General features: G+C 39.3%; 1 protein-coding gene across 1 annotated transcript in view; it reads left to right on the plus strand.

The window, feature by feature from the left end:
- The first annotated feature begins 398 nt into the window (after window positions 1–398).
- Window positions 399–25,743, plus strand: part of LOC132113918 (gamma-aminobutyric acid receptor subunit alpha-6-like) — a 36,287-nt gene continuing 10,942 nt past the window's right edge. The window contains exons 1-7 of the mRNA XM_059521975.1: window positions 399–1,163; window positions 1,328–1,446; window positions 5,064–5,131; window positions 7,221–7,441; window positions 7,787–7,869; window positions 12,893–13,036; window positions 18,765–18,917. Of these exons, the coding sequence (XP_059377958.1) occupies window positions 1,078–1,163; window positions 1,328–1,446; window positions 5,064–5,131; window positions 7,221–7,441; window positions 7,787–7,869; window positions 12,893–13,036; window positions 18,765–18,917 (874 nt within the window). The 5' untranslated portion in view covers window positions 399–1,077. The remainder of the gene's footprint in view (window positions 1,164–1,327; window positions 1,447–5,063; window positions 5,132–7,220; window positions 7,442–7,786; window positions 7,870–12,892; window positions 13,037–18,764; window positions 18,918–25,743) is intronic.

The following is a 25,743-nucleotide window of genomic DNA, read 5'->3' on the forward strand; positions in this document are numbered from 1 at the left end:
GTAATAGTGCTGACTGAAGATAAGGTTTTGCTTTTTATAGCCAACTAAATACGGCATAGCAGCTATTCCTGGATCAGCTCGAATCTGATGCTTTATATAGACTGTGATAGACAGTGACAGACTGGAATGATATGCATGTGTAATGTGTCAGCTTGTGCTGATTAGGGTCGCTGGGTATGATTGCTATCAAAAACAATTGGCCAAGAGTTAATTAGCTTTTCTTTTAACGTCTACTATCGAATGTGGGACCAGGATTGAAACCAAGCGTTGTCTTCGCAGGACAGCACGCACGCGCGCACACGCACGCATACTACTTCGAATACTGTCCAGTCCCAGGTGTACAGGAGCTGCGTGTGGTTTGTCCTACTTCCTGTACAGTGTGACTGTACGTCGGATTGTGCGAGAGCATGTGTGTAACGTTGCGACAAACACTGACCTATTTCAATATGCTGTAGCCTAATATTTGCAAGCCCGGATAAGTTTGATCTTTTTCGAGAGAGTAGGATCTGTTCATCTTGTAATGCAAGCGGATTTAATTATAATCCAAGAACGCCAGAATTCAATTTAGCACCTTTACTTGCCAAGATCAATAAGACCCATCCCCCAAAGTCAAAGTTTGCCACGGACAAGATCTTGCATGAGAACTGCTGCGTTAAGTGAGTTCGTGCGCAACGTCGCCACTACTTCACCAGTGTGATCTTGCCGAACGTTCGCAGGCAGAATTCTCTTAAGTGCGCTCGTGTGTGTTGCGCGTCGGACACATGTCCCAGTTTTGGCACTGAGGCGAGTGTGTAGGAACCCAGCGCGTCCTCCTCTCTCTCCTCTAACCTCATCACAGCGAGACGGCACGATTCACAGGATTCTTCGCCATATGCTTATCTTATCCACTGAGGTTGGGGTTTGGAAGTAAGCGATCCATCGGGCGCAGAGCGAGTTCTGGATTTGGATGCTTCGCTGGCACGGCTTTGCGGGTGATGGTGAAGCGCGTCTTGCGCGCTGACGCTCGTTTCCTCGAACTTTCATCGGGACGTTTGGCGAAGGGAAATGTGAAGAAGGCTTAAAGAATGGCATGTAAACATGGTTTCTGCCAAGAAGGAGATGGTGACTGCGATGTACCCCACTTCTATTCCCACTCTCCTCTACTTTCTGTGTGTGGCGGCTTGGTGAGTTCCAACTGGATGTGAGCGTTACGCATGGCTTCTTTACGCCTCGACAAACCCGGGCGTCTTTGAACTGTTTGTGCTGTTGATTGATACGAAAAATAGGCGTTTATATTTCATGTGTGCGCAATGTTAAAATGCTACAGTTTGCTCTGTGTTGTTTTTAGCATAAAGAGAATATCTGGACAGATCAGAAAGGATGAGAAATTATACCCGGAAAATTTCACACGCATTCTGGACCGACTTCTGGACAGATATGACAACAGGCTCCGACCTGGATTTGGGGGTACGTGCCAAAATTTTCACAATCATAAGAAAAAAGAAAAAGAAAAAGAAAAAGAAAAAAAACACGTTGCTTTTAATACTTCTCGCGCAAAGCGAGCTCTCCAAATGTTGTGTTTTTCTGCAGGTCGCATGCTGTTTACCAAGTGTTGTTTGTTTGGTGAGGGTTGGTGTCCTCTGAGGGGAGATGGAGGTGTTAGCCAACTCCAAATGTCATTTTGCTGCCCACTTTCTTTTTCTGCTCTCCGTGTATCTGTAGATCGGTGCCGTTGAGTTATGTAATCACGCCGAGAAAGCCGCTTAGAATGCACACATTTTAAGTAGGAAGAGTACAGATGTTCGCTTTGTTTGCGTAAACCGCTCACTTTCTCCACACTATCCTATCTTTAAACAGCGCGCATCAACGTGTTAACCTGTTTTTCCAAATCCGAATGATTCGCTGCTGTACAATGGTTGGTCATGAGCGAATTATTTTATTGTTGCTCTATTTTTGAGTACAATAGCAAGAAAGATTTGACTGGTCATTGTGGTTAAAAACTTCAGTATTAACCCTTTAGAGTGTGCTTGAAATGTTTAAAAATAGCCAAAAAGATCTGGATATTAAACTTCGCGTGTTAACACTTAATCTCTTTGTTAACAGCATGAAAAAGCATTATTAGATTATATGATGCTTTAGAGATCATTAGTTAGTGTGCATGCAAATAGTTAGAAATGGAATTTAATATTTTCAGCCTAGAAACATGAGCTAGTGATGTATTAATCATTACATAATATTGATTAATGACTTATTGATGAAAGTTACTATATAAAGAAAAACATCAAGACTTTCTGCACACATCACAGTTTCCGCTCTTCCCTTTCCCTCGTTTAATTTTTTACCCAAGAAATAAATAATCAAATCAAAGACTGTGGTTCTCTATGCGTAATGCCAGGATGTGATTGGAGCTCTGGGAATGAAGCTCTGTTTTTTTTATGTAACTTTTTAGTGAAGAGGCAGAGAGCACATCTCTCCTAACAGAGCAGTACACCCACCTTCACATAACAAGAGCTCTCGAGCGGAGCTGGATCAGGCTGGAGGGGATTGATCAGCTCTCAGCTAGATGGTGTGGGTTCACAGTTCTAGTAGGATCGCATGAGTTACCCTTGCCGAAGAATCCAGTGCTTCAGAGATGATAGATATCAGGGCTTGGGTGTGTCTCTTACCTGGCTTTGTTGTTGTCATCTGATTGTTGCACTGAGGACTTGGGTTTGAAAAAAAATGCACTTTTAAATATACTGTATTTTGAAATTGTTCACCCAAAAATGAAAATTCACTCTAATGTTGTTATTATTTCTGTGGAACCTAAAAATAGCAAATTTGGTCAATGGTGCATATGTCAAAAAAGCACCGTAAAATTTGTCCATATGACTTGTTCACTATTTTCCAAGTCCCCTGAAATCAGTGGCTTGAGAGAAAGATTTGTTTTGTAAATGACAAGCTAAATTTTGAGTTACTGTTTCTCATACAAGCTGTCTGATGGCTTCAGATGGCTTGGAATACAGAGCATGAGTCATATGGACTATTTTATGACATTTAAAAGGATTTATTTATTTATTTTTGTACTTTCTAGAGCTTGACTAATTACTACAGAAAAGAGGTGTAGGATTTACTTTCAAGCAATTTTCACAAATATTTCACAAATATATATATATATATATATATATATATATATATATATATATATATACATATATAATTTTTTTTTTTTGCAAAATGTACTCCAATGGTCATTGTTTTTACAACTCTGAAATAATAATAATAATAATAATAATAATAATAATAATAATAATAATAATAATAAATTTTACATTGCATGAACTGTTATACTGTTGAAATAAAAGCTGTGTGAAAATCTTCCTTTTGTGTTTCAATAGAAACAAATTAGATAATTGTCCTGCAGTAAGAGTTTTGATAAAGTCAACGTGAAAAGCAGCTTGATATTCAAAGAATTTGATGAGAAATGTTTCATATCGAGACCTTTGACTTGTGATTGTATACGTTGGTCTTTTTGGCAAATCTGAGCAGTTTGAGGGACTGTTGAGATCTCTTTTAAATCTCTAGAGGAGATGCATCTGAAAGCTGGAGACCTAAGAAAAGCAGTTTAATCTAATTTCTGTTGGAGAATCATTTGAGATATTAAACAGGTCTCTCTTTTTTATTTTTGTGTGCATTGGAGTGAATGAGATTGTTCCTGTCTTTCATATTTCTGTAGGATTCATGGTTGTCAACTGTGAGAGATGCTCAGAGTGTCTGTTTAATGACAGATGATCCATTTTCTTGTGTTTGACTGAAGGCACTTCTGTCTCAAGTGATTTACTCCAGCATCTATCAGAGAACCTCTAGAACATTAAGAGTTTAGCCCTCACAAGTTCAGCCAATGAGACGGTTCAGTGATTAATCATGTGATTTAGAGCTTTGAATGCCTGGGTCTGTTTCCAGTGACATGTTATTTATTTATTTATGTATTTATTCTTTTTTTTTCTCCACAATTTTTTAAAAGTAGATAAATAAATGAGAAATTGTTTCAGTCAGAGAAAACTGGAAAAATTTTAATCCAAACTGATAAAATTTCCTTTCCTACTACACAATCCTGATCATACTGTGCAGTACTTGGCAGTGTAGGTTTTTAAGAAAAGTAATCTGCATAATCTGCCTCAGACTTGACTTTCCTTTTGGCTGTGTCACATCCAAGATGAAGATGGGTTTATTTCTTACTCATTTGGAGACATTTAGCATTACATCACTTACCAATGGATCATCTTGCAGTGAATGGGTGCCATCAGTATGAGAGTCCAAACAGCTAATAAAACATCACAATAATCCACCATACTCCATCTATTAACATCTAGTAAAGCAAAAAGCTGCATTTTTGTAGAAAACAACCCCATTGTTAAAATGTTCTGACCTTTTAACTGCTGCTTTTGGATAAAATATGAGTCCTCTATCCATAATTTTCCTTTTATTCAGTGCGAAAGTCATCATCAAAGTTTTTATCAGCTATTTGTAATCTCATTCTGATGGAACCCATTAACTACAGAGGACCCATTGATGAGCAAGTGATGAAATGCTAATTTTTTCCAAACCTGTTCTGAAGAAACAAACTCCTCTACATCTTGGATGACCAGAAGGTGAATTTTTATGTGAGCTATTACTTTTAGCTAAATAGCTGTTTAGGTATTGTTTTAGACTACCACAATACTGTAGGTAATGCGTCAAAGAGTTTGTTATCTAATGCTGCTTAACATTGTCATAAACTTTATGCAATATTAGCTAATAATTACAGATTTTCCTCTCTCAGATTCCATTCTGATACTTTATATCATCAAATATATTCCTGATTGATCAAATCAATACCTGCCAAACATGTTTTCTCATTTAAGGCGGCAAATGACTCGAGAATGTGGATTTATGTTGACTTAGACAGCAAAAAAGCAAAAGGAATGCTATTAATCCATATATTTATTTATTTCATTTGTTGGTTCGGGTCACATTCATAAATCACATCAGTTTTGTGCATTTCTTTTAGATTGATTTCTAGTCATAAGAGGTTTAATGTGATTCTGATTCCTGTGTCCGACCAGGTCCAGTGACGGAAGTGAAGACAGATATTTATGTCACAAGTTTCGGCCCAGTTTCTGATGTGGAGATGGTGAGTGCTCTGAGATTTTTATGATTATGTGTGAACAGGTTGGATTTGTGTGTGTACATGTATGTGTGCACAAGCAGCTTTTATATAAGGTGTCATATCCATCCGCTGAGATATTATTAAAATTAATAATTCAGGCAGCTTGTCATTTAGATCAGTGCAAGGTATCTGCTTAGTCAGATTGAATCAATTACTATGTGGCAGAGATTCAAAAAAATATATATAAAATTTGTGGTTGAGTCAACAGTTTCAGCAGGTATTTTCCCCTGAGAAGAATATGAGGTTCAGCACCTTGCACAAGAGCATAACAACACTAAATGTGACCAAACTTATATTGTTTACAGCAGATTGGTACCTGCAATATTAAAACCAGCAAAAAGGAATGCACAAAAGGACATTCAATATCCATTTTCTGTATTGTCATATTGTTTCCAAGTGAAACAGAATATTCAGCTGGTTTTCTCCAGTACACTAGGGAAAAAATGGTCTAGAAACAATTTTCATTCAAATAATTAAAAACAAATAATTACAAAGAAATGTCAAGTAACATTAAATTAAATGTGAAATTTTGAAGTAGAAAAAAAAGAAGAAAATAAATTGTATTTAATTGTAAAACATGCTCTCCAGCAATCTTTGTTTTATTTACAACTTTGACTTGATTGGCTAAAATATATATATATATATATATATATATATATATATATATATATACAGTACAGACCGAAAGTTTGGACACACCTTCTCATTCAAAGAGTTTTCTTTATTTTCATGACTATGAAAATTGTAGATTCACACTGAAGGCATCAAAACTATGAATTAACACATGTGGAATTATAGTTCCCCGAGAGATGCTTAGCACTTGTTGGTCCTTTTGCCTTCTGTCTGCGGTCCAGCTCACCCCTAAACCATCTGGATTGGGTTCAGGTCCGGTGACTGTGGAGGCCAGGTCATCTGGCACAGCACCCCATCACTCTCCTTCTTGGTCAAATAGCCCTTGATGCCTTCAGTGTGACTCTACAATTTTCATAGTCATGAAAATAAAGACAACTCTTTGAATGAGAAGGTGTGTCCAAACTTTTGGTCTGTACTGTATATATATAGTATGATGATGATGAATAAATGCTGGAGTGATTATGGAGACCCTTGACTTTAGATTGCATACTCTTTTGAATAATCTGAAAAAGTAGATTTTTTTTCTTTCTTTATTTATTTACAAGGAAATTCTTTTTTGGAGGAATTTGATTGAAAATATTTAAGTTCATGTTGAGAACTTTGACTTGACTAAATTGCTTACTTTGATATTTGCATACTTTTGGTGAATCTGCACAGTTTGAGAAGTAAACAGGGTTCAATTTGATTGTATGCTATTTTTAAGGGTTACACTGGATTTCTTACAAGAAAACTCTTACTTGGAAGAATCTGATGAGAAATCTATGGTACCCGGGAGTTGACATGGTTGGTTCACTTAGTATTGTCGTGGCCACAACATAATAACTCGTGGGAACGTGATAATATGTCGTGGCCATAAGATTTTAATTTGTGGTCACATTATATTAACTCGTGGGAATGTGATATTATGTCGTGGCCTCGAGATGCTATGCTATAATGTGAGTTGCTTTGGTCAAACAGGTTGTTTACGCATTAAACTTGTCATTCCCTCAACATAAGAAGTTGTGGTCACGAGAAACAGATCATAGCATCTCGAGGCCACGACATAAGGAAGTTGTTACCTTGACAAAATGATCTCGTGGGCATGACATAATGTCATGTTCCCATGAGTTATTATGTCGTGGCCATAACAAAACTAAGTCAACTGACCATGTCTGCTCCTGGGCACTATAGAAATCTTTGAGTTCATACTGAGATTATTCAAAAAGTAAATAGGGTTCATTTTGATTGTTTTTAAGGGTAACAGGGTAACATTTTTTTAAATGTGTAGACAGTGTTTTTGCAAGATTATGGTATATTTTTTATTTTATTTTTAATTGATAAGTAGATTTTTACAGAACCACTTTATGAAGGATTCTGACAGGAGTAAGTCAGATGGATTTGAGTGCTGTTCTGACTGCTCTATTTCTGTGCTTTTTTCCAGGAGTACACCATGGACGTGTTCTTCCGCCAGACATGGGTGGATAGGCGGTTGAAGTATGATGGCCCGGTCGAGATCCTCCGGCTAAATAACCTGATGGTGACCAAAGTTTGGACCCCAGACACTTTCTTCAGGAACGGCAAAAGATCTGTGGCTCACAACATGACGGCACCCAACAGACTCTTCCGAATCATGAAGAACGGCACCATCCTGTACACTATGAGGTACAGCACACATCCGTCCAGTCCTGAGTTCAATTTATGCTGAACAGAGTTTGGCAGACTTTGTTTGCTCTTGGGTGACTGACGTTATGCCAAGTAGGATGTGTTCCTGGATCATCTTTTGTTGGTCCTGCAGCATCATTTGTGTTCAATGGAAAATGGCAGGTTGATATGAATGTTGCTGAAGCCTAAAACGCCACCCTAAGGCTAACACTACAATACTAGCTGTTTGAAAGAAAAGGATGTTGATCCAGGAACATGTCCTGCTTGGTGAAAAAGACTTTGAAGGTGTCTCTGGACTTCACATCCTCGATATTTTAATCATTTCTATCGGTGTTTTTTCAACAGGTTGACAATAATTGCAGAATGTCCAATGAGACTCGTTGATTTCCCGATGGATGGCCACTCCTGCCCTCTGAAGTTTGGCAGCTGTGAGGATTACACTATATATATATATATATATTTTTTCACAGAACACTAAAGCATGATTTGAGACAGTATTTCAGAGTAAAGGAACATGGCAGTTTGAAGTGAGGAGAAGAACATTACTTATGAAGCGTTTCTTCAAGAGCACTGAAATATTCCCTTCTTTGAAAAATGGATTTCTCTCTCTTCACTGTCAGATGACTAAACAATTTATATGGGAAACAGAATTGATAATTTAAGGATTTATTTTATGTGACCCTACAAATTCAGAATTGAATTCATCTATATGCTTGTGAACTTCCGAAAGCTGATAAAATTCCCTTATAGCATGCCAATTTAAAATTCAAAAGATTTCAGGAAAAGGTCAAACCTATTGATAACTTGTCCCGTCAAATGCTTTCTAGGATGCAAATATCACTTAATATTAAAACACACCAAAAACACACTTCGAAAAGGTGGCTGATTCAGAAAAGCATACTACCACAGGCTAATATGTTAGTATAATATTTCAAATTGAGACAGTGTTTGACAAAACATGGCTATGTTAAAAACAGCACACTGCGCATACTATTTCTGCTTCATATAGTATATACACTACCATTCAGAAGTTGGAATCCATGGTATTTTTTTATGATTTTGAAAGTAGTCTCTTATGCTCACCAAGGCGGTATTTGTTTGATCAAATACATTAATGCTATAAAATACAATTGCATTTTAAAATAACTGTTTTGTATCTGAACATGTTGCAAAATGTAATTGCTGTGATGCAAAGCTGAATTTCAGCATCATTACTCCAATCTACAGTGTCACATGATCCTTCAGAAATCATTCTAATATGCTGATTTGCTGTTCAAGAAACATTTCTTATTATAAATATTGAAAACAGTTCAACAGAACAGCATTTGTTTGAAACATTACAAATGTCTTTACTGTGGCCATGTGAGTGTGTCTGAATAAAAATATGAATTTCTTTACCAACCCCAAACTTTTGAACGATGCTATATATAGTAAATAGTATTTATATTTTATGTGAGTAAAAGCCAAATTGCTTAATACATTTGCTAAAAAAAATTACAGTGTTCAGCAGAGAGTACTGCATGGGATACTGCTTCCCACAATGCAATCTGCTCAACTTGACCATTCAAGTGATGTTACAATTAAAAATATTTTTTCTTAATAGTCAGGCTGTCAAGTTTTGTATAAATAAATAAATATTTATTTAAATTTAAATAGCATGCAGTATTCAGTGTTTACTGCATGTTATGTAAACTGCGTGATTCCTTGGCTGCTAGTTTAAACGCTGAATAGTTCTTCATCTTGAATTACTTTTACATAGTTGGCTAAGCAAATGCAAAGAAAATAAAATAAAAATACGTATATAGATATACATACAGTATATAAGATACAAGTTTAATTTAAAAGCAAATACCTTAGAGGTCTGAAAAGCAGCTCCTTTCCACAAGGAGAAATTACTTTTTCCTCCGAGTGTGTGAATACGGAGTTGGTTCATACTCTAAAAACTGAACAAAGAATCTCCATATCAGCAGGACTGTTCATGACAGTCGGTCAGCAAAAATGAAAACGGGAAAAAAAAGTTCAGAAACAGAAAGAGACATCTGAAAAGGCGTAATCTCAAATGGGAATATGTGGCAGGTGGGTAGGGCTCTTTTATGGAGACTGCTGGAAGATCTGGAGATAAAATCAGCCCAGAGAGCTCCAGCTGGCGCGTTGTGACATTGTGATGGAGGACGTTCTCGATGTTTTGGGTTTTTTTTTTGGTGACTGTGCTAATGTGCTGACGGATATATTGCTCTCTCTTCTTTGTCTGCTTATGCATCTTTCTGTCCTTTCTCTGGGCCGGAGGGGAAGCATCTAGACATAGAGCTTTTCATCCCCTGTAGAGACGAGAAGGTCACCACAGCTTCCCCTCCTGCCCCGGGACAGCGCAGACCTATAACAGCTCTCGTTTTCATTTTACACTCTTTCCTTTGCACTCTGATACAGTTTTCTGCTCCTCTCTCATCTCATGTCATGTCATTCTCTTTCTTCTGTATTCATGTATTATGTGATGGTTGCTCAGGTCACTATAAGAGTTAGGATTAGTCATTTGTACTGTACATGTACTAAACCTTAGAACAGAAATTGTAGTATTATTATCAATGTCTGTGGTTTAATTAAATAAATATATGCACTGCATGTTTCCGAGTGAAGCACGGCACTTTGTTTATTTGTTCACACGCAGCTTGTGGTCTGGTGCTTTCAGTCTCTCAGTTTGTAGTTGATGTTGCTCTACTTGAACTCATCTCTGCATCTGCTCTGAGTTTGGGTTGCATTTTTAAATACAAAGTACAGAAACCATCTTCCCAAAGCTTGTTATGGTGCTTGATATTGCGATCTAGTGTTTCTTATCTTACTAATTCAAATGTATTGTCATAATTATAAACACACTGGTTTGTAACACAGTTTTGTGGTTTACTAGACTTCCTTACTTCCTTAGCCCTGCGTTCCTACTTTCTGCCATAAAAACTCGTTGGTTTAATATTTGGAAATTAAGTGATTAAGGCAGCCATAAATATTGGTATTATAATTTTATAGTTGTAATGCAAATAAATATAACATTTATTATTATTATTATTATTATTATATTTTAAGTACTCATTGTTTCTTTTACAATGAAATTTTACAAAAGCAATAGGCCCTATTTATTTTGTTTAATATTTTAATTTAGTAATAAAATTTAATAAAAACTGAATAATAATAATAATTTTATTGTACAGTCAACTATTATTTATTGTCATATTTAAATACAATTATAAAAGTTTTGACAAAACTGCACAGTCCTAAAAACAAACCTGCAATAAATCTGGAGCTTTTAAGACAAATCTTAGTATCTCATCTTAGTAACAACCAGTATTATTTTATTAATATTGATAATATACTATTGAACGTTTTTTATTTATTTCAACATTTTGTATGTAATTTTGTTGTTTTTGTCATTTTTATTAGCTTTTTATATCTCTAAACTGCTTTTATTCATTAGTATTTATTAGTTTTTGTTTTATTTATTTTGGTACTTCAAGTTATAAATAGGTTATCATTAAAGGTTATATTATATACGTAGATTATAGGTTGTTATTATATTAATTTCAGTTAACATTCATTTTGTTACAAGTAAAGAAAATGGTTTTATTTTAGCTCATTTAAATACCCCTGGCAAGTAGAAACATTTTTGACAGAAACTTTTGCTCTGACATGTTCCAGTCTCCAGAAAATAGTTTGTAATTATACTCATGTTTATCTGATCTGTCTTTTTCTCCCGCATGGGTTCGTTCAATTCCCCTCGAAAAATTCTGTCATGCCCAGTGTGACTTTGGATCAAAACTTGCTTAGTCTCTTTGTCCCCTCTCTCTCTCGTCTCTTGCTCACTCTCTTTCTATTTTCATGGGGTTGTTGGTGGGTGTCTTGGAAGCCCTTCCTCTGCTCTATTTCCCAGTGTGTGGGGGTTCAGAAAAAAAAAGATAGCAAGGAGGAGAGGAAAAAAAGAATTAAGGAAGATAGAGATGATGATGATGACGATCTCAAAGGAGGACAGGAGCACAGGGAACGTGCTGACGGACTCCTGGATATTTAGTCAGTCTCTACTCTGAGAGTGTGAGGCTTTGATGTATGGATTTACCCAATAAATGAAATCTGTCTGATTCCAAGCAGGAGAACTTCTCAGCGGATCTGATTTCTGTGTCAGGATGATTGTTCTGCTTGGCTCAGATTTTAGATTGGCATGCACAGTGGAGGAAGTGGGCAGCAGTGAAAAAAAAGATCAGTGTCTAAGCGGCGACCGTTCGACCCCGAGCTCAAGGACTAATACGCACAGTTCCATGCGTAGGCATACCCAGAGGAAGATTTATTGCTCAAAATTGCTCTTTCATAGCTCAGGAGACATAATAATGTTGTCAGATATGTCTAATTGAAGTATTAACCCCTTTATTTTTCTTCGGTGAAATAAAAATAGCTAAAACGAGACAGTTGTAGATATGGTGGAGTTTGTTCTTACTGTTTGCAGCAGTTTTTGGAAAGAAAAATTTAATATCTCATTTTTTCTTACAGATAACTGGAAGATAATTGTTCTTGTTTTGAGTATAAACTCATTTTGATCAGTTTTTCAGAAAACAACTTAATATACAAAGTATTTTTACTTCTCTAGTGGATGCATTGTCATTTAAAAATGTTTAGATATTTGTACTGAAAAAATACTTAAAAAAAAGATTTTAGAAGTTTTTATTTATTTGTATTTTTTTAAATGAAATGAAATTCTCTTGAGAAAAGAAGCCATTAATCTCACATGTAACTCCACTAGAACAACAATCTCACCAATGTCTGTGCTCAGATTTGCCAAAGCTACCAAAATCTGCAATCATAAATCTCAATATAAACAAATTTTTTCCAATCATCTGCAGTTTCTAGCAATATGCCAGCAAGTGCCTCGTTTGTTTCCAGTTTACCTAAGGCTTTTTTTACTAGTCCATTTACTCTCTGTTTAATCTCATTAGTCTTTTTCATTTCCACTGGGATACACACAATGCCACATATATGTGGTCTGATTGTTAGTGTTATGCACACATATTCTATATATGTCACTCTGGACCAGAAAATCAGTCTCAAGTGTCAAGTTTATTAGGATCTGACAATATTTGGCCGAGATACAGCGATTTGAAAATCTGGAATCTGAGGGTGCAAAAAAATCTAAATACTGAGAAAATCGCCTTTGAAGTTGTCCAAATTAATTCTTAGCAATGCTTATTACTAATCAAAAATTACGTTTTAATATATTTACGGTAGGAAATGTACAAAATTTCTTCATGGAACATGATCCTTAGATTTTTGGCATAAAAGAAATATCGAAAATTTTGACCCATGCACATTTTTTTGACTATTGCTAAAAAAATACCCCAGCGACTTAACACTGGTTTTGTGGTCCAGGGTTACAAATCATGTAAGGTTTTGTTAGGACAGCTCTGTTTTGTGTGTCAGATGCCTACCCAAAGACTGAGATGATCTACACCTGGACCAAAGGCCCGCAGCATTCTGTGGAGGTCCCACCTGAGTCATCCAGCCTGGTTCAGTACGACCTGATCGGACAGACTGTGTCAAGCGAGACTGTAAAATCTATCACAGGTACAGACACATAACACTCTCACAGTGACACCAACATTTTTGCTGCAAATATCTTGCAATATAAAGGATACGACCGTTCAAATGTTTGGGGTCTGCAAGATTTTCTGTGTTTTTGAAAAACTTTATTCTCACCAAGGCTGCAATTTGAATAAAAAATAACTGTTTGAAATTAAATTTAAAAAACATTTTAGCAGCATTTATTTAATTAAATACAGTAATACTGTAAAATGTTATTACATTTAAAATAACTGTTTTGAATTTGAATATATCTCGAAATGTAATTTATTGCTGTGATTTTTCATTTTCCTTCAGAAATCATTTTTATATGCTGATTTGCTTATTGTTATTATCAATGTTAAAAACAGTTGTGCTGTGAAACGAATTAAAACTCGACAGAGACAGAGACGAGAGAGGGGAGAGAGGAGAAAAAAAATAAAAATCCGGTTCCCAGACGCACTGCTGCTCGGCCCTCCACCAGCTGGGTGATCTCCTCCACGGTGCCTGGCGGTGGCACTGGACGGCCCTTGGCGGACGGCATGACACTCCTCCGCCGCCCGGTGGACGGTGACGGCTCCTCCGGTTTTGGGCAGCCGGCAGGAGTCCCCCGTTCCCTGCTCCTCCGGATTCCTTCACGGAGGCAGCAATCTCCGGCCCCCTGGCGAACGGCACCGACTCCTCCGCTCCCTCACGGACTGCAGCCGCCCCTCCATATCACGGGCGGCCAGCAGCGAGCTCGCCCGTCCCCGGCAACTCACTCCAGCCCACCGCCTCGAGCATCCATGGCGGCACACTCCCTCGCCTGCTCGATGGCACCGCGGATTCACCACAGCGGCGAGGGATCTTCAGCAGCGCATCCCTCCTTCTCCCGGGTTTCGGCACCACTGTAAGGAATTAAAACTCCATAATCATCGGGAAGAAGGAGGCAGGAACTGGCGGACAATCAAATAAGATTTAATAATGACAAAAGAAAAACAGAACAAATAAAAAGCAAAACACATACTAAAATCCAGGCCTGGTCCTCTCTCGTCCGTCACTGTCGTCGCTCCAGTTTTATATCCCTCCATCTCCTCCGTGGGACTCGAGACCGGTGGGTTGAACAGGTGTCGCTCATTTCCAATCACTCCACCGGACTCGCTCCTGTTCCCACGTCTCTCGGCCCCGCCCCACTCGTCACATGCTGCTTCAAATTTTTGTGAAAACATTGTTTTGGGATTCTTTGATTAATAGTAAGGTTCAACAGAACAGCATTTAAATGGGAAATCTTTCATTGTAAATATATTGACTGCTACCTTTGATCAATTTAATACATCCTTGCTGAATAAAACTATTAATTTATTTCAAAGAAATTGTACTGACCCCCAAACTGTTGAACAGTAATGTAGTGCTTGCAGTAAATTATTTTTGATAACAAGCAAAATATCTTTGCTGCATAAATCAGACTTACTGAAAATGCAAATTAATTCTGCCAGCAGGAGGTGCTTTAAAGCAGGAGAAACAGAGGTTTCCCCAAAAACTGGTGTACAACAAAACAGCGCTGAGCTCACATACACTACTTAAGAAGGCATATAACATGCAAGATGAAATAAAAATTGCATAGAACATTTAATAGACTACTTAAATTTAGTCTTCCTTTAGAAATATGAAAACACCCGCGCCTCGTTTAGATTTTTAATCGTGGAGTACGTGCTCATTAAAGCCTTTCGAAAAAAATCGATCAGTTTTGATATTGTGAGCACTAAAAATAAATAAATGTGAGGGAAACACATCCCACAGCACAACCACCTGAGCCCAACTCCAGTCTACACATCACCTTAACTTTAACTTCTTTTGTAGACTGCGCTATAGCCAGACTGATAAACACAGACTGGAAGTTAACTTAGGACCAGGCGCATGTGCCCAATGAAACCATCTACAGTATATACCTCATTTAAAAAATAAAGAAATAAATAAATCAGTTTGTTTTGTAAAGTTGAATTTTTATATTTTTAAAGTATAACAATTTTATATTTATAGAACTTTCAGCATTAAGGGCAATGACATCACAATTTTTGCATTCTAAATTCTTTCTCATATCTATTTCCATATTAGAATTGCGATTGGACAAGTTGTTGTTTTTTTTCTCAATATTTATAACCATTTATAGCAATTTGTCCAAACCACTGATCTATATATATAACTGGATCGCTCATCGCGTTCTAAACTGCCAGTGAAGCCACCGGAAGTGTTCGATCCGCCATCTTACTAATCCCTACCAGCAGAGAGCCCCATTGAGTTACATTCAAACCGCTGACCTGAAATCACCCGATTTGAAGCAAATCAGTCAAATGGGATTCATTTTTATGTTATGTGTATGTAAATTCATCTTTACTTCAGATGTTATCTGCAGTGTTTACATTCTTTTGGGGCAGGATAAACGATATATTTAAACCGTTTAGGTGGGTGTGTCTGCTGCGCACTGACGACACAGGTAACTGATCCAACACAAAATACAGCCTATTTCTTTATGAACATAATTTTTCAGGAATTATTAAACATGAACGTATTAATATCGGAAATGGATTTGAATATATTACAATGAATAATACAATTATGTTGTTAATATTGCTCTATAATGAAATTAAAAGCTTAATCTTAGAAATAAAGCTTTATGTCTTTAAATCCGTGCTGTTAGTCATTTATTTCTCTGAATAAATTCAGATTTCAAATTGAGAACTTTGTTGTTTGTTATATATGTTGAGGTCATGTCTGTCTGATGTTTTCAATATTCATTATGCTCGCTCCTGTGATATTATACGTAGCTTGTTAATAAGTAGGGGAAATTCTCGACATTTAAAAAATAACCGTTTACATGCCTAGGGTGTTTGCATTGTAATAATGTACAGAAATACTTAAAATGTATAAACGCTGAATTGTTAGGCGATGATTTTTCATTAAAGAGTAACTAAACCCTAAACCAACTTTTTTTAGTTAATGATCTATAAGAATGGGGCTTTATTAGTGCTGTTCATTGATTCAAGTAACTTTTTTGACATTTGAGTATAAAGTGTTTTAATTCTACAATATATGGTGTAAAAACGTCTGAGTGCTGCCCTCTTCAGGTTGAACGGTGGCTACTGAGGTTGATTTTTCCTATTGGATGTTGCGGTGGCAAGTGACGTAAGCGGTGGCAGGTGACGTAAGCAGTTTCCAGCTCACCACGCCCCTTGGTACGAGCTACCATGCCCTTGGCAGTATAAAACCATTTACACAGCACAGCAATAATGAGTCAGGAGCTGGAATTGCGAGTATTGGTAACAACCAGGATAGACTTTTATAGCATCTATTTAGCATAGCAATTATATAGTTATTTAGATCTTCAAGTTAGCGTAGATTTATCTGTATTTAGTACAGTGGTAAGGATGGTACGGAGGTGTGTTGCTAGTTGCGACAGCACTGCTGGACTGCATAGTTTACCAGCAGACTTTAAAATTAAGCGCCAGTGGTTGCATGCACTTGGCCTGGAAGACCGCAAGTTCCCGCCTAGAGCTCGAGTGTGCAAACTGCATTTTACACGGGATTGCTTCTCCAATGCAATGGAGGTGGAAATGGGCTTCTCCACACAGCTCGCGCTGAAAAGCGACGTGGTGCGGGAGTTAAGACCGCAGTTTGAGCCAGCAGCTCGAATTGATATGAACAGACACCTCGCTAGGGATTACCACACTAGGGATTACCAATATGGCGCCGCGGCGGCTTCACTTTCATGACGTCATGAGCAATCCAGTTCTATATTATAGATCAGTGGTCCAAACAAGCCCTGATCACATGACAGGACATTTTGTCAATTTGCTTGGTTTCTATGTATCTGGTCATTCATCTTTAAATCATTGGTAAATAAAATCCTGCTCTCCATAACCATATACAGTATATAAAAAAAGCTCTGACTGGATGTTATTATGTCACAATATGCAACAAAAATACTGACCATTTAAACCCCTCCTTGTTTACAAACATAACACTGGAATTTTAAGCCACTTAAGCCTGGCTCACACTACAGGATTTTTAAAATCCTAAACGATTATGAAATCTGGCTGCAGCACACACATTAGGTGAATCTTCGCAGATTATCTTCCCTCAAATCTTAAACATGCACACACTACAAGATTTGAACATCGCGGCGCAATACACGCTACAAGATATCATTAAGATTAGGTGAATCTTCGCAGATTATCTTCCCTCAAATCTTAAACATGCACACACTACAAGATTTGAACATCGCGGCGCAATACACGCTACAAGATATCATTAAGATTAACATACCAGAAAGAGCGCGTCACGTGATCTCACGCATCAGATCTTCACTGATATTTGATTACATATGTTAGCTAGCGTGCTAGCAGCTTTCTGCCCTCACCCAGTGCATTCAAAACTGAGGCGGTTTTTACTCCAGCGCTTCTCTTTCTCCTTACGGTTGTGATGCGTTTTCGACACATTATACAGACTTTCGTGTTACTACAAAATGTCAAGAATCAGTTTCCTCTGTCTCCACTATCCAATGGAGCCGTACATCAGCTGTTTTGCGCATTGGCTGTGAAAGTACTGACGTAATCATATAGCCATCATCATCCCGATTTAAATCCTAAATATCAAACATGTTTGATATTAATCGGGGATGCCCCGATTTGTGTGCGAGCAGATCGGGAGGTGCAAGATTCGATCGATGAACGCCTCACATTACCAGATATTCCACGCTGAACATCGGGACTGATCAAGGTGCTCGACAAGATGTTTGCTCCGATTCTCAGGAGGGGGAAATCGAGGCTAAATCGGGTAAAAAATCCTGTAGTGTGAGCCAGGCTTTAATGAAGTCACAGAATTTCTCGTTATTTTGAAATTGATGTGTGAATGGTGCTTTACCGGAAAAAAGACGAAACGTCCTTACCTGTGTGAAACAGTGCATTTTAGTATTTACTGGTAAAGTCATTCTGGTAATTTTACAGCAATTTACAGGTATTACTGTGGGAAAGGGGCTAATGACTCTGTGTGAAACAACATATTTAACTGACACAGAAATCTAAACTTACCATAAACTCAGAAACTGTTATTTCTTTCTGGAAATGCAAATCTAATTTTATTTATACTGCTTAATCTAATTGAAAAATGACATTTAAAACATCAAGCCTCCACAGATGTTATGCCTTAACCGTTTGTTCTGTGTGCTACAAATACCACAAGCCATCTTATCAGTCTGCACATTCAGAGACACCTGGTCTGTGTCCGAGTCACCTGATCAAAGCATATGGAGAATATCTGATAGCAATGTAAACTAGATTAAAAAAAATATTTTTACTCATGCCTCAAGGCCTAATGTCGGCTTAAATGAAAAGGTCAGTATGAGCGCTTGCAGATCGGCTTGGTTTTTTAGCAACTGTGCGCCTCAGTGAAACACAAGTGCGGAAAAATCAATGGCATTTGTTTATTTATTACGTCTTTTTGATCAAAATTACATAAGAGATTTGGAGCATTCAGGATGTGGTTTGATTACTGGAGCACTGTTTCCCAATAAGGCTATGAGCCTCATTCTGTTAAAATAAGATGAATCTGCCAGCGTAGCTTAACATCCAGAAAACTTTGCTGTTCAGCCAAAATAAATCTGCTGTGGTGACAGACTGTCATTCTGACCTTGTTCCTTTTTGTGTCTGCTCTTGGGCTAATAAGGCACTTTCCTGTTTCTGTTTCTCTGTTCTTTCAGGTGAATATGTAGTAATGACGGTCTACTTCCACTTGAAACGGAAAATGGGCTACTTCATGATTCAGACATACATCCCCTGCATCATGACTGTAATCCTTTCTCAAGTGTCTTTCTGGATAAATAAGGAATCCGTGCCCGCCAGAACTGTCTTTGGTACGTGTTACTCTCAAATCTTCTGCACCGTTAACCCCTCTGAGCTGCCAACACCATTTTCATGCAAATATAGAGAAAAATGCTGCTCCCTTCTGTCATATTTTCCTCCCTCATTCTATCCGTTTCTCTTTCTTTTTGTCTCATTTCACTGCGTGAAACTGTTGGTCAATGTCTTTTTTAACCCCGGGTAAAGGCCACTTTTGAAAGTAGATTAGCATGACTTTTTTACCCTGATTGCAGTACTAAAGGTATTCTGTGTGGTACGTGAAATGTGACAATACATTTTTTAGCAAATGACAGCCAACTATAAGCTGCCTTAAAGCTCTTACCATTAAAGATTGATGCATTTTCTATGGTTAAGGTGAGTCTTTAGTCTTGATCCAATTACAATGCTTTGATGCCTCACCATCTTCTGAATCATAACATGTATTACCATGTGTTTCATATCATTAGGTATTTGGCGATTCCCAGTACTATAAAAACGAAAGAGAGAGAGAGTGTGTGTGTTGCAGGATCAAATTAAAACAAAATGTGAGCAAGTGTATGTCTATTATAGTTTCCCATTTCATACAAAATGTTTTTCTCTAATTCAGTGAAAGTTATTGAATCATATTTTCAAAAGATGGTTTCAGACACAATTTGCAAAAAAAAAAATGATTTACTCATTAATCTTTTAGCCTTTTTCCCAGTAAAATATGTAAATATTCTAAAATGAAGATACAAATTAGTTCTTGGTTGCAGAGCAGTGTATCAAAATTAATTGAGTTTATGATTCAAATAAGAAAGAAAAAATTGTCAGTGGGGTCAGAAAAAAATACTTTTTTTTCCATTGAATTAAGTGTATTTTTCTCACCCCACTGGCATATTTTATATAGTTTTTTTTTTTATCTAGTTTTACTTAATTTTTAGGTGTTTTAATATCTCATTAATTTTGCTTCTCAATTAAATATATCTTGATAAAAAAAAAGAAGGTTTAGTATTTGTACTGGAAAACAAGACTATGTGTGTGTGTGTGTGTGTGTCATGGGGTGAATGAGACCACAGACTCGGTACTGCTGGTAAGTGCCCCGGAGGGTGATTTTATAACACACAACGGCCCGATGTTGCACCTGGAAACAGAAGTCCTGGAGCACTAGGAACCACCGGGTCACCCGGGCGTTTGTGTCTTTCACCTGGGACATCCACTGGAGGGGGCCGTGGTCTGAGGGTGAACCGGCAGCCCCTGAGGTAGTACTTCAACTCCAGGACTGCCCGTTTTATGGCCAGGGCCTCCTTCTCCAGCGCCGTGTACCTGGTTTCTGTGGGTTTCCTACTGATATAGACCACGGGGTGCTCTTCTCCATCCCGGAGCTGAGAGAGAACTGCTCCTAAGCCGGTGCCGGAGGTGTCGGTGTACAGGGTGAAGGGGCAGCTGAAGTTTGGGGCGTATAGGACAGGGGACGACGTCAGGGCCATTTTCAGGATACGGAATGCGGCTTTGGTATCCGGGGTCCAGACTATCTTTCCCTTTCCTGGTTAGGTCTTACAGGGGGCAGGCTATAGAGGAGAAGTTATGAATGAAGCATCACTAGCCCGCCAACCCCAAGAAAGCTCGTACCTGGGTTTTGTTTGTCGGACATGGGAACTTCTTCACTGCCTCAGCCTTCTTCTCCTGAGGCATGATGAGCCCTCTCCCAATGCTTGATGGGGCCTGAGCAAAACATCCATCAGCCGCTTGAACGTGACTGGAGCCCAGTGAAGCCAGTGTTGTCCTGCTTTGGTACCATCACGATTTGGCTGGCCCAGGGGCTACGGGAGGGCTCAATGATTCCTAGATGGAGCATCTTCTTTATCTCCTTCTCTATAGCCAGCCGGCGAGCTTCTGGTATCCGGTAGGGATGCTGCAGGATTACGACTCCTGGTGGTGTGCGGATTTCGTTCTCAATGATGGTGGTTCTGCCCGGGGTTTCACTGAACACATCCTTAAACTGCCGGACCAGGGTTTCGATCTCTGTCTTCTGGGCCGCTGACAGCTGCAGGTCCATGTCCACGACTGGAGGGGCTGTGTGGGTGAATGCTGCGAGTTGTTCCATTTCTTGAGTAGGTTCACATGGTAGATGTGCTCTGTTTTTCGGTGGCCGGGCTGTCACACACAGTACGTCAATGGCCCCATTCGTTCCACCACAGTGTAGGGCACCTGCCAGGTTGTCAGCAGAAACAGATCTCGGGCAATGTTCTTGGTGTTGACGGTACAAAGTGGGATGGCCTTCGGGTACCAGTGGCATAATTGACAATGGCGAGGATGTGTTCATGACCCCCGAGCAGACTTTGGCAGCGGTCCCACCAGATTTATCCAGATCCGCTCGAAGGGCACATCGATGACAGGGAGTGGAATGAGTGGGCTGAGGGGAGGTCGATGGGGTGCCTTCTTCTGGCAGGTAGGGCAGCTTCGGCAGAACCGTTTATCTTCAGCATCCAAGCCTGGCCAGTGGAAACGGCCCCGGATGCACTGGACTGTGTTTTCTGCTCCCAGGTGTCCCACCATTGGATGGGCATGTGCTAGTTCCATGACTGTCTCAGTCTTGGTCTTTGGCATGACCAGAAGCACTTTTTCCTCCCACCACCTGTGGGCAACACAGTTATAATAATCATTAATAATTCCTTACATTTATATAGTGCTTTTCTAAGGACAGAAAGTGCTTTACATTGTCAGAGGGTATCTCCTCATCCACCACCAGTGTGCAGCATCCACCTGGATGCAACGGCAGCCATAGTGTGCCAGAACGCTCACCACACACCAGCTTTACTGGTGGAGAGGAGACAGAGTGATGAAGCCGATCAGCAGATATGGGGATTGTTAGGAGGCCATGATGGTCGGAGGCCAATGGGAGAATTTGGCCAGGATGCCGAGGTCACACCTCTACTCATTTCGGAAGACATTTTAGGATTTTTAATGACCACAGATAGTCAGGACCTCGGTTTAATGTCTCATCTGAAAGACCAGTACAGCAGACCATTTGTTATGGTAAAGTGAGGGAGGGTATGTGGGGCTGTAAAAAAAAAAAATTAATGAGATCTTCATGCGCATCTTGTCAGTAAAGGCACTCCTGTGATTAGTAGTATATATCCAGCACGTGCATTCAGATCAGGATTGCCAGGTTTTCAAAACAAAACCTGCCCAATTACTCCATGTTTAGCCCCTAAAATGCGAATTTTACCAAGGCAACCCTGCCAAAAAAACATGTATTTTAACCCCGGGACGCAATTTTTAATCTGAGAACCTCCTGTAAATGCGATTGGGCTAGTTTTGAGAAGCAAGTGGGTAGGATTTGTTTTGAAAACCTGGCAACCCTGATCTGAACGCACGTGCTGGAGATGTACTTCTAATCACAGGAGCACCGTTACTGATGAGATGCGCATGAAAAACAAAACAAAACGCATTCGATTTTTTGCACAGCCCTAACGGTATTTGGGCCCGGTACCCGGTCTACCTCATCAATGTGGCATACTTGTTCCCAACAATTCCACAGGTGGTTGTCTTCTTGTTGTTCTCGGCCAAAGGAGCCCCCTGATGTGACTTGCGAAAACACATCGAGGTAGACAGATGGTGGATTCACCCTCCCTCTCACTATCCATTGCCATGCGGCCGGCATGCGGGTGTCGCCATATACGCAGGTGAGTGGTATCTGTGATTTTTGCTCGGTTTGAGGATTCACCATGGTGGGATGTACCAAGGTGACCGAACTGCCGGAATCCAGCAAGGCCCGATCCGGTTTTCCATCTACCTTCACTGTCCAGCTGGGCCCCCTGGAAGGTCCCTCGTGGTGTAGAAGGCACCCGGCCATCCAGGCTCGGACCACGGCCCCTGGGGGTTCAGTGGGCATTGGCTCGTCAACGGGGTCTGGGACCGCCGGTCTGCTGACTGGTCGAGGTGCACCTTCGAGCGGATGCCGCTCCATCACCCTGCGGGGTGTCAAGCCTGCTCTCTCCGCTGCTTCGTGGGCATTTGCCGCTTCTGCCAGCTCAATGGCTTCGACCAGGGTTGCGATGTCCTTAGGGTTTCCCATACTGACCGGGCGTTTCAGTGGGCAGGGCAGTGCTCATAACAGCCGATTCACAATGACCTTCTCTGCCACTTGATCTGCAGTGGGCAAGCCGACAAGGAGCCACAGGTGAGCCAGTCGGGCTAGTTGGGCAGCCTGAATTCTTTGCAACACTGTTCTAATAGGTGAAACAGAGAGATCATTATAGTAACCGGTCTCAATTCACCTGCTATGCCCGCATTCTCCATCATATGTCACGGGGTGAATGAGAACACAGACTCTGTACTGCTGGTAAGTGCCCCAGAGGGTGATTTATTAACACACATAACTGATCTCACATGCTCAGGTGACAGGTGCAGGCTTCCACTCTGTGCTCATGGGGTGCGGTGCTGTGGTGAATGTCACTCTCCTGGGATGCCATCTGAGTCTGTACGTGAGCAAAAAAGAGGTATGTTAGAGCCTTCTGGAGCTTCGGTGCAACTCGCCTTGAAAGCCTTTGTAGCCGGTGGGAACGAGCGCCAGGTGAGCCACTCATCACGTACAGGTATTGTGATCAGTGTGTGAGAGGTGTTTCTAGGGCGATGTTGATTTGGACCTGCAGATTTTTTTTTTCAGTTATTCTTTGCTTAACTGATTATACAAACGATCATTACATTGGCTATGGTATGTAGGCTAGTTGTTTGTGTAAATCCAGCAGAATTTACACACTTTTTTTGTAACATCCAATATAACATTAGAAACGTGCTTGCCACGTTCACAATGCACACATTTGAATATCTTATTTTGTGGATAGCCAAAAGCACAGCACAAAAAAGAAAAGGCCTTTCTCGTGTGTGATGTATGTGTAGAGTTGTACACTACTAGTCTCTTTTCTTCTTTGTGCTAAACTGTCCTGTTCATTTCCATAGATATTTTAGCACCATGTGCCTGATCAGTCCTGAATACCCTTTATGTGCTGTGACCTAATCTGTCTGCTGCAAACACGACAAAACACTACTACATCCACAAACACTCATTCACGCTCGCATACACTCATGCATGCACCTCCTGTTTCCTTCCACACTTCACCTGGGGCACTAAAGATGCTGAGAATAGCACGCCACTGGAAAAGTGTAACAATGACCCACCTTCAGATGGCTACTAACAGAGCGGTGCACTTGGACCCGGTCCAGAGGAACGGATTTTCATGGCCTAGATGGAAGTGTGCTTAGTGGAGGGGTTTCTGGGTAATGACAGAGTGGGTTTTTGATGGCTAGTGCATGTTCAGAATGGACACAGCAGGAGACCACAATGATATGTTGATTATCTGTTCTGGGATGGCTTCCATATTTTGCTTTCTCTACACATGGCTCGAGTGTATTTTGGAAGGTTACTGGCTTCCAAATGGCTCCATTACTGATTGTTTTTTTTCTACCTTTTGTCATCACAATGTAGTTTGAAATAAGTTTGGGAGTGTTCAATAAAAGGATTTTTTTTAATTATTTATTTATTTTTATTTGTTTTTTTGTCTACCCAGAACATTTAAGATATAAAAATGGGTCAGGATTAGAAATAGTCAAAGTTATGATGTCAGAGAATCATAATCATATTATCATATGAAGACCAATATTTGCATATCCGTGCAATACCCTTCAAAAAATTATTTTTAGGTCAACTTTATGCTTAAAACAAGACCAAATATTTGCCAGTAGGGTAAGAAAAAGAACCTTGTTTATCGTGTTTGTCGTGTATGCAGTACCTAATGTACATAAGTGTCATAGAGGGCAAGTACATTTCGTGGTAAAGCTACAATAGTGTGTTTAACTTTTGCAACACTTTATAAAAGGCGGGGGGTGTAGAATACTATAAAAAATACTGTAATAATCATAGTAAATACTGTCATTGTTTACTCATCTTTTACTATTTTCAAGTCATTTCAAACTTGTTAGACTTTTGTTCTTCTGTGGAAAACAAATAAAATTTAATGATATAATGAAATCCAATGTTGTTTGGTGTCATTGACATCAAATCTGTCATGGCACATCTTCAGAAGCCAAGTTCACAGAATACCAAAAAAAAGATGGTATGGAATGACATGAGAGTGAGGAAATATTGACAGAATTGCCTTTTTCGGTAAACGTTTACTATAAATTTATTACTTTTACTGTTAGTTAGCAGCTGATTGAAGGTCCTGTCCTCCTTTGAAACTCCTTTTGTTTGTTTCATTAACAGTTGTTTGTCTTTGCTCATTTCGGTGACAGAGCTCTCTCATTCTTCTCAGCCAGTCGCACAAGAGCACTAAAGCAAAGCTCTCACAGCACTCTGGAACTGGCAGTGCACAACACATCCAGCACCCCTGGCTAAATGTAGCCTGTGATGTACCTATTGATCGTTCCAGATCAGTCTACACGTGGGTGTTTGTGAGTGCGTGGTGATCATGTGAAGTTTTCTAGAGAGTGTAGATTATTCTCCAGAGCTCTAAACTCATCATATAGGCAGTTTCACCATGGATTTGTTTTTATTTGAACCTGAGCTCAATGCAAATACCGCAGGTCTGAGAGCCACCATGAACACTAGCGGTATCTCTTTACCACTGTAGTAAAGTAACTCAGGTGAAGATGTTAACTTCACTGTTTTTTTTCATGGTTTTGTTCTTTTGCTGTTACTAACAAAAATTAACATATATGGAACAACACTTGTGTTTGTCTACTGTGTGAGGAAAGAGATACAAAGAATGCTACTCACCAAAGGCATTTTCGAGACGAGCAGCTTTGAGATATACGTTTTATAATATAATAGGGTGCAAATATAGAGAACAGGCCCAG

The sequence above is a fragment of the Carassius carassius genome, chromosome 33 (genome assembly GCF_963082965.1).
Source record: "Carassius carassius chromosome 33, fCarCar2.1, whole genome shotgun sequence".
NCBI lineage: Eukaryota > Metazoa > Chordata > Actinopteri > Cypriniformes > Cyprinidae > Carassius > Carassius carassius.